The 10,390-nt window shown below is 37.5% G+C and overlaps 1 protein-coding gene across 1 annotated transcript; it reads right to left on the reverse strand.

The window, feature by feature from the left end:
• Window positions 1-2,557: 2,557 nt before the first annotated feature.
• On the reverse strand, window positions 2,558-4,382 carry oxt (oxytocin). The gene is made up of 4 exons (XM_016469072.1): window positions 4,323-4,382; window positions 4,125-4,249; window positions 3,845-4,046; window positions 2,558-2,890 (listed from the first exon to the last, which is right to left on the reverse strand). Exons 2-4 carry the CDS (start codon window positions 4,245-4,247, stop codon window positions 2,751-2,753), a joined length of 465 nt encoding a protein of 154 aa, XP_016324558.1. The 5' UTR covers window positions 4,248-4,249; window positions 4,323-4,382; the 3' UTR covers window positions 2,558-2,750.
• Between the last annotated feature and the right edge of the window lie 6,008 nt (window positions 4,383-10,390).

Below are 10,390 nucleotides of genomic sequence, written 5' to 3' on the forward strand. Positions count from 1 at the left end.
AGAGGCGTTTGAATGGAAGAGGGCCAAGTACGAGGAGTTTGCAGGCAAATGCCGTAACGGGATGGAAGACCCGCTGCCTCCCCATCGAGGTTGGCTGCCGGGGTTTGCCGGCCAGTCGTTATGCAGGGCCCTTAAGTACTTGGGAATCCAGGGACTGCACAAGAATAAAGCCATCACGAATATCATGGATGCCGCTGTGAGGGCATCAAGATGGCTGTGGATCAAAAGGGGCGATCTGTGGACTATACAAGCTACCTAGACACAATCTGATCACCCCTGGCTGGGTCGCCTGGGTGAGGGTGTATGATGTTGAAAGACCCGAAACACCGGATGACCCCAGGTTACATCACTGATGATGTGCCTAGGGCGCACCTGGAAGGTGTGTGTCAAAACCAGAATGTTTGCAAGTGTGGGCGGGAGTGGACACAAAAATCATGGGAGCGGGCGGGAGTAGGAAAAAGTAGGAAACAGCCCCGCGCAATGCTCTAGACGTGACTGATACCAAGTGGCCAAAAAGCATCTGTCCCTCCCTCCAAAAACAGTTTGAGGGTATGATTTCAGAACTGGCTGGTGAGGATTTGCACTGTTTTTTGAGTGTGTGTAATGGTGTTTTTGACAACATCAGAAGCTGCTGATGAACTTGACCTCATCGCCGCAAATGGATGAGGTGGTAGCTGTGTCCTGGTGAACTGAAGTCGTTTTCTTTTGTCCTTTCGGAACAAGACATCTGTACATATTGTGTTTTGTCAGGCTAAAGTGCAGTAATAAAGTTAACAAAGTTCACTTTGGAGCCGGGCCTGCCTAGCAAGCTCGGTTTTTGGACCTCAACTCTAGACAGCTAGATAGAAATCGCAAGTATTTTTCTGCATAGTTATTTGTTTCAAACATGCTTCCTCTTAAGGGTTCATTGGATGCATTTGATACAATGAGAGAGAAGGCCAGTGGGCTTTTTTTGTCCATGATAATTTACACTCTGAAAAGACATAGAACTTGCTAAAGTGTTCACATCATATCACTTATGTAACTTCATCTTGTTCACCTTGTAACTTAAAAAACTATACAGAGTTCACAAGCAGCTTTTGTCTGTGACACTTGGATGTGTTGTCATTAACTAATCTTGTCTTAACAGAGGTAACCAGCGTGATGTCATAAAAGGTGAAGGTTTGCAAAACATTCGACAGGATAAAGTGAACAGTAAAGTGCCATACATTTACTGTTTCAACCAGAGTCGATCCTAGACTTCTGGGGGCCCTACGCAAAATTGTGTCAGTGGGGGGGATTGGATTATGAATGACGAGTTATGAATGAATGAAATGCCTTTGTCTGCTTGAGAAACGGTGTCTCTTCCGCGGCTCGGTATGCTTTCAACTAGTTTTTTTTTTTTTTTGGCTTGAGTAAGACACTGTATGACATTCACGTTACATAATTTGACTGATTTTTACGTAGAAATGGCGACAGCGCACCGCATTAAAAGAAATGACGTAATCGGTTTTCATAACCGCTGGCCAAATTCAAAAACGAAACTAAAATTAAATCATCTTTGAGAGCAAGGGGGCCACCTGGTGTTTCGGGGGCCCTACGCAGCTTGCGTACTTTGCGTATAGGGAGGATCGGCTCTGGTTTCAACCATCAATTGCATTTGGTGGTGGTGCACGTAATGTCATTGGACAACATGCCAGAGCGTTTTTTCAGTGTGTGACAACCTGTATAAATTTGTTAAGAAAACAACAGTGGCTGCTCAGTACAATGGCAAAATGACTTCTTGATCAAAGTTGGACTGAAATCTGAAATGGATTTCAAATTCGTTGCTTTGATGGTACTTAAAATTCTCCTCCTCCTTGACCCCGCAAACAAGATCAAAGCAAATTATGGCCTAAAACTTGTGCATTGTGTGTGAGTGCATTCAGAATCTCAGTTGTGAGTTTGAAGCAGTGTCGGCACAATGCAATGATGAGCAACAAGCAAGTTCTTCCAAATGGAGAAAATACATGAGTAAAGCAGTTTGTAGTTGAAAGTTCCGTTGGACAGAGCAATGAAGCAGATGAGACAGAATGTAAAAAACTAAATATGCTTTGAAGCAATGAGTCAATGAACACAGCAGCTCGTTGGTCCAAGCACAAGAAGATAGCAGCTCTTCTAAAAAGGTAGGATGTCTATCATTATGCTGTGTTTAAACGCTGTTAGTCTGTGTGTCTGGTTACTGTCAGGCAATTTTTGTGACACCTTTGTTGTGTTGCAGTTGCATATGGAGTGTTTTATGGAGCGCTGCATTCAAAATCTCTCCTATCTGTGTGTATTCATAGTGTAAAGTTAAGTGCCCTAACATTTTCACGTGCCCTAAGTCATTTCGTCCTGCAGCCGGGCCCGTGTCTAGTGCAGGTCTACATCATTCATTTTTGGCAAGTAAATTGCACACCACTAAGTGCACCTTAGCAACTGCATTGCAACACCTTGGCATAGCCAAAAATCACTCACATTATCTGCTGAAAATGTACAGATCTACTAGTCTCTGGTTGAATGTGTGGGCGTGATGAAATGCACTTAAACAGAGGAATTATCTCAAGAGTTTAATAGCTGCACAAACGTACAGTCAAGCTATCATCAATACAGCACTACTAATATCCGCTTCTATGTATTAGCTATACAAATACCTAGCGGCTATACAAAGTTGGTTTACAAAAATTTGGTGATGAGTCATTGTGGTTGGTGGGCGGCTCCTCCTGAGATGATGTCACAATTCTGTGAGCATTTCATTGGTGGAGTCTGAAGAGGTGGGCGTGGTTTGACAGTTGCAGCAGCTTCAGCAGAAGATCTTGGCTACTGGCAGGTTGAGTGGTGGCTGGACGCTCAGCGTCCCCATCCGCACACGACTGATCCATACTGCAGCCCTCTGATTTACGTACAAAATAATCAATTTAGCTGAATACACATCAGGACAAGCAGAGTACAACAGTTTGGCTGCAGAAGTAAAATCCCATAAATTTTCTCTCTCTCTATATATATATTTATTGTTGTCTTATCACATAAATCATATCATTATTAACACAACTTATGAAATCTCTTGTTTCTTCAAATTGTCATTTATGCCCACCACCCAGTTTTTCTCTTTTATCACCTCTAATACCTATTAGCCTCCCATCACAATCATTTTATGATTTCTTTGCATGATAATAATTTCATTAGCCATGATTACAAATCTAAATTTCAGCTCAAAAGTTATACTTAAGTGAAAGTACATACTGAGTGAAAAGTTTACTGAAATAAAAGTACAAGTATCAAGCCCAAAACATACTTTAGTGAAAGTAAAAAAGTTCAACTTTAAATTGTATTTAAGTATTAAAAACTAAGAAGTAACATAGCAAAATAAAAATGAGAGGAGATTCTTCTTTAATCATTTTGAATCATCTCAATGCTAAATGAATTAAACTGCACAAAATATTATGTCAGACACAAGTTTTGGGATGGAAAAGCACATTAGCTTTCTCAATATGCCTCTTTAGATTTTATTATCACAGAAATTTCCTTGATAAAAGTACATGCTTGATGGTCAAAAACAAACATCATTGGTTCTTGCATGTCAAGCACGCATGTTTGAGCTTCCATTTATTATATTTGATGTGCATGAGATGGTAGAAAACAATCTGCAAAAATGTAATGAATACTTTTCAAGTTAAAATTGTAAGGGGTAAAAGTACTGTTTTTCTTAAAAAAAGTAATCAAGTAAGACTACAAGTAGTCTGTTTAAACTGCACTTGAGTAAAGTACAAAATCCCCCTAAATATACTTTAATAGAGTAATCAGGTATTTTACACCTCTGTCTATAATATAAACGGGTAAAACTAACCTGAGTCACAGCAGACCCCAGGAGCAGCGCAGCGTCCTTCATAACCGCACGCTTTTCCAGACACTTCACATGGAGAAGGAAGAAAATCTTCCTCCAGACAGCGGAGCGTTTCTGGAGAGCCAACCAAGCAGCCGATACCTTCACCACAGCAGATACTGGGACCAAAACACCGACCATGATCGCCGGGACCACATGACAAACACTGCAGAGAAGGAGGAACTTAAAGCTCAATGTTCAATTTCAGGCCAAGAAGTTCTCATGAATGAATGAATGAACACACCTGTCGAGACGGCCAATCCTGTATGGCTCGTTTGCCGCCGATGGGGCAGTTAGAGATATAACAGGCTGAACAAATGGACAACAGACACAGCAGACCAACCACTGAGAGCAAACCTCCAGACATATCTGTGCCAGAGACACAATAGTAACACAACATACTAAATATAACAATACTTTTAAGTAAAGATGCAGTACTTACTTTACCAAGACTGAAATTGAGAGCTAGTGACGCGATTTAGCTTTTAAGCAGCAATGTTCATTTGTACACTGTAAGAAGACTATTTTATACCTCTTTGCTGCGTGATTTTATCACATTATTCCCTGTTAGCTACAATCAAGGAGCCTTAACCATCTAAATGATAATGATGTGACCTGATTAGGTCAGTGAACTGGTCATTATATTATCCAGTAACAGGGATGTGTATCATTAACGGCCCGTGATCTGGCATAACATCAGACAGGTGAATGGCAGCCATAATTTAACACATGACTGTTTATTGTGAAAATTCACTCTTAAAAAATAAAGTTTCTGAAACTGAGGTTTTCACAGCGATGACATAAAAGAAGCATTTTGGGTTCCCAAACAACCTTTCAGTGAACAGTTCTTTAAAAAAAGTTTTCTTATTGTGAAGAACATTTTAATAATCTAAAGAGCCCTTTTTCACTAAATAACCTTTTGTGGAATGGAAAGGTTCCATGGATGTTAAAGGTTCTTCATGGTACCATTAATTCCAATAAATAACCTTTCTTTTTAACAGTGTAGCTCTTTGACTTCATGAATTGGAACAGCATAAAGTTATATCTCACTTCTTAATGTGAACAAAAATGTAAAATGTGCAAAAGTGAGCAAAAATGTTGGTCATTGCTGAGTTTCAGTTATATAGAGCGTAATGTTAAAGTATGGTGATCAGATTAGTCCCTAAACTATTACTCTTGCTGTGTGTTTTAGTTGAATGAAACCACTCCTTTTCAAGACAAATATGTTTTGGATATTTGAACTGTTGACTAACTAGTCAACAGTTGTTAGAATCCACTATCAAAGCTCGTAGTGTCTCAGATCGGATCCAGGTGTTCCCCATGGCTCGGTGCTCAGCCCTCTGCTGTTCATGCGAAACACCCTTGACTATGTTGCAGGCATATGAACAAGCATGTCATCAAAATGACTGATAAATGTTGAGTTCAGGAAGACTTCTGTGACACATTCATCCCTGCATGTGAAGCCTGTGACAACCATATGTTCTGCAATGTATCTGTTAGAGGAGGAGAAATTACAGTATATTAAATGAGGAGAGAACTGACAATAAATCATTTGGCATGGTTTTAAATTCATGACATGTTCTGACATGTTCAGATGTAACTCGTGGCAGAGTAATGAGCCGCTTGACTCAAGGGAATAATGAGCGCTTAAGTGATTAGTCTGTAGAGTCACATGCTAATAAGAGAATTGTCACATTTAACACGTCCTTTCTGCTTTTTATTCATTCATCTCTGATTAGCCTTTACTAGGTCACATATCCCATTGATTTAATCTAATTATAGAATTATTACCCTGGGTCAACATAGGCAGCCACTGATGGAAAGTCACACTCTGCTTTTACCACACTAAATTTGCAGTTATTATTGGTTCATTTGAACAGAGGAAATATAGCAGCTGAACATAGTTTGGACACAATGGGAACTTTCTGGTGTGATAAAATGTTTCATATTATTACACCAGACATTTTTTTGCTAATGAAATTGATCTCCAACAGGATTTGTCTTACTGTGTTTCTTGTGGACACAGTAACAAGCTTTACTGTTTACAAACACGTATTTCTTTAAAATAAGTACAATCAGTTTTAATACAAAAAGTACTTAATACTATTTAGATTCATTACTAAATAAATTAATACTAGTATGATTAATTTAATGCAAATGCACAACAGCTGTAATTTTGTCATTGTAAACTGAAAAGGCATCAATGTCTGAAAGTCGATTCTTTCCGTGGCAACATTTTATAATCTAAATTATGGAATGAATTAATAGTTGCATAGCAAAAAATATATATGCGTTGTAGTGATAATGTAAAGTTTATTATTCGAAAGCACAGCGATCTGTTACAGTCCTGAAATTTCACACTTTTTCTCATGCACAAATAATTTTCCTTTTGCACTCATGCAATCAGCTGCAATCTGCTGTAGATGAGATTGATCGCACTGGATCTACAGGAAAAGGACAACGTCAACACTGATGGACTGATTAGACCAGTGGACACAAAACTCGGTCCTGGAGGGCCGGTGTACTGCAAAGTTTAGCTCCAACTTGCTTCAACACACCTGCCTGGAAGTTTCAAGTATACCTAGTAAGACCTTGATTAGCTGGTTCAGGTGTGCTTTATTAGGCTTGGAGTAGGGCTGCACGATTATGACCAAAATCATAATTGTCGATTATTCCCTTGAAATTGTAATTGCGATTATTAATTACGATTATCACAATTTACATTGAATGATGTTATATCATTGTTTGAAGCAACCGCATGCCATACTTTCAGATGAAAATAAACAAGCTGAAAACGCTCAAACTGAAAAACCTTTATTGCATTTATGTAGTATTAAGCCTCAAATGGCATCTTTTCATTGGATTGGTTTCTTCTTTAAATAAAAAAAGGTAAAATATGCATGGTATTATAATGTCATATTAAAACTAAAATTAAAACAATGGAAAAACCCGTAAGATAACTTAAAAAACAGATCTTAAGCACACAGAATAACATAAGTGGACTTTGAACGATTAATTGCCGCTTATGGTATTATAATGTCATATTAAAACTAAAATTAAAACAATGGAAAAACCCGTAAGATAACTTAAAAAACAGATCTTAAGCACACAGAATAACATAAGTGGACTTTGAACGATTAATTGCTGCTTTGAACGATTACATAATTGTGACATCCGTAATTGTAATCTCGATTAGAAATTCGATTAATTGTGCAGCCCTAGCTTGGAGCTAAACTGTGCAGGCCCTCCGGGACTGAGTTTGGTGACCCCTGGTATTAGACACATGGTGTAATTACAGTAGCTATCAGTAGTATTCTTCTTCTTCTTCATACATATATGAACAATTTGATCATAGAAAATAAACGAATTAATAAGCTATAATAAGAAATTATATATATTATTTTAAAATAATAATAAAAAGAATAAATTCTAAATGCTTGAATCATTGATTATGAATAAAATATTTAAACAAAACAAGAAATCTGAAGATATATTCCTTAAACTAGAGTCCAACACATCAAATTCTTACGCAAAGTAGTGTGAGTTTGGGACAATCTGTTTAGAAGTAGCTAATCACTGATCTATAATAGAGATCGGTGGAAGTAATCAATATTTTTGATCAGGTCTGGTGACGCTAGTGGCGCAGAAATTAGATAACTGACCTTTAATACTAAAGTTAGATTTTTTTTAATGTTTCCTTATGAGTCTTAACCTGTAGCTATATTGTGTTTTTTATATATATATATAATTTTTTTTTCTCGAATGCACATGCATTCATTTATTTTGTCACTTTGTCGGTCTCCACCCTTCTCTTCTTTATTATCTGGTTCAGGTTTCAGCTCCACCTGCCCGGTGAGCGCGAGGCTGTGGCTCGACACCTCTTGAGTTCCCTGTCTAGTACACAAAATGGAGTGGGAGCGTCAAAGGCGTGTGCAGTAATCCCGTGCTGTCTATGTAGGCAGCAGAGCGGGATTTAAGCCGCGGCCCATGAGGTGAGTCACGGTGAGCTTCATCATGGCGGCCGAGTTTCGCTCTCTGGCGATGAAATACCGTCAACAGTCATGAATAAGCTCATAATATTGCACTAAAACGGCTTCAGATCGATTTTTAAAGCAGTTCGCTTTCAGGCTCATTATTCTCTGAAGGACGTTATATTATATTTTCGTGTCATCGTGAGTCTTGATGGATGTACATTAACGCGGTGACTCTCCGCGTTATTTCTCTCATTTCCATCATTTGGTTTCTCATCGGATTGGTTTGACGGATCTGAGGTGATAATGTGCTTCAGGTAAATGTCGTTTCCCTCTCGTTCTCGGTGGGTTTGCGCTGTTTTTGTCTTGTTTATTCGGCGTGTTGTCGTCTGATCTATTGACAGTCAGCTGATACACGGTCATTATGCAGATTTAAAGGAAACGCGTCTAAATACATTACACAGTTACAGTACATTTCATTAAATATAAGCACACTGTTATAGCATTCTATATAGACCATCCTAGTGTTATATCAGTGATTATTATGGCTGTTTACGAATCAAAAACACACATTCCGTCTGTTAGTGCTTTCGTATTCAATACAAATAGGATCAGGGTGTGTTGATGTTTGTGTAAATATTATACAGTACTGATATGTTTAGTTTTAGTGATTATTTTGCCCTGTTGTTTGTGTTCTTTTGATGTTGCTGAGCTTTAATCTGACCCCAATATCACTGACACCCAGCACTCGTATTCTCTCACACATAAACCTGCTACTACACATGCACTTATTTACAAAATATTCAGGATTTTATGAACAAAAATCAGTCACGTTTTGGCACATCAGAGACAGAGCGCACAGAAGCTCCATGTGTTCAGGGTTAACAATTAAAAAAAATAATAATAATTTTTGCTACTTGAAATAAAATCAACTTTAAGAGAAATAAAATAAATATGAAAAACTAAACTTATATATTAAACCTATTTATTATTTTTAATCTTTATTTCAGCTACCAAAGCAGCATTTCTCTTTTTCTTTGATGTACTAACTTGATGTACTAAAATAACTAAAACGTAAATAAAAATATATATATATTATAGACATGAAAAAAGGCTAATAAAAATGTCAAAAATACCAAAACTTCAACTAAAACTAAAATAAAAACAGAGAACATAAAAAATATAATTTAATTCAAAATATAAATAAATAATTGTTGTGTTTCTTTGATGGACTTACAGGAACCTCCTGAATCTCTCCTTCACTTTGCCTGTGTTTTGTTTGTGGCGTGTCACCTGATCAGTCCCTCCCAAACACACTTTTTAGAGTAACCAAATGCATCAGTGTTTAAACATCACAGGTAATGCTGATGAGTCTCTTCGTATCTTGTATCTTATGTAGCATTTTATCATAATTTAATTTACATGATCATTTTACTGCATGTCTTATCAGACACCGTCTGACTAACCCGACTCGGGAGACGCTCGCATATTGAGTAAGTGGCGGTTATGATAGTTTGAAGAGTGTGATGGTGACACATTTACGCAACACTGAGGGAAACAGGATAGTGTTGTGCATTGTAGTGTCCTTTACATAATGCAGTGAAGGCTGTATGTTGCAGTGCATTTGCTGGAAGCATGTGCTGGATTCCTGACGTGTAGAATTACTGAGAGCTTCAGCGGCTGTTCTTCACTGGCTTCATTCGCAAGAAAGAGTAGTTCAGCTGTTCCTTAGTCTTACAGAAATGGTATGTAAGCTTGTTTCCGCAACAAGATATAAAATAAGCAGGTAATTGTGACCTTTATCTCACAATAAAAAATACAAAATAAAATCAGAATTGTGAGGAAGAAAGTCTTAATTGTGAGACATATACTCAAAATTGTCAGGAAAAAAAAACAGAATTGCATGAAAAAACTCTTTTGTGAGAAAGAAGCTCAGAATTGTGAAAAAAAGGCTCAATTGTGGGGAAAAGCTCAGAATTGTGAGAAAAAACTCTGAATTGAGACAAAACTGAATTGTGAGATACAAACTCTGAATTGTGAGATACAAACTCAGAATTGCGACAAAAAACCCTCTGAATTGAACAAATTAGTTGCTTAGAACAAATCATTACTGTTTTACCCAGCTGAATGTCATTAATGAACAGATGTACATTATTATTATTATTATTATTATTATTATTATTATTATTATTATTATAATGAATGAACTAGGGATGCTCTGATCAGGATTTTTGCAGCCGATACTGAGTACCGATTTCTTGTCATGGTTCCCGGGTGTCACAGCATGTCCAGTTTCTCAAAACTGTAATGTGAAGTTCAACATTCATTTGCAATGACCTCTAAATATGATAGTTACAGTATTTTACTTCAAAGCTACATTACTAAAGGCATTATTATCTAATTACATTGTTAATGAAGATACACCTATCCAGGCCAACTATTAATGAAGCTACAATTATTCAGTGAAAAGACCAGCTCTATGAATGGCATCTGTGTCATGCTGTTGAACACCACTGAAAAATAACTCGTCCCTCAGTCT

Source organism: Sinocyclocheilus anshuiensis, unplaced genomic scaffold (assembly GCF_001515605.1).
Source record: "Sinocyclocheilus anshuiensis isolate Anshui unplaced genomic scaffold, SAMN03320099.WGS_v1.1 scaffold1045, whole genome shotgun sequence".
NCBI lineage: Eukaryota > Metazoa > Chordata > Actinopteri > Cypriniformes > Cyprinidae > Sinocyclocheilus > Sinocyclocheilus anshuiensis.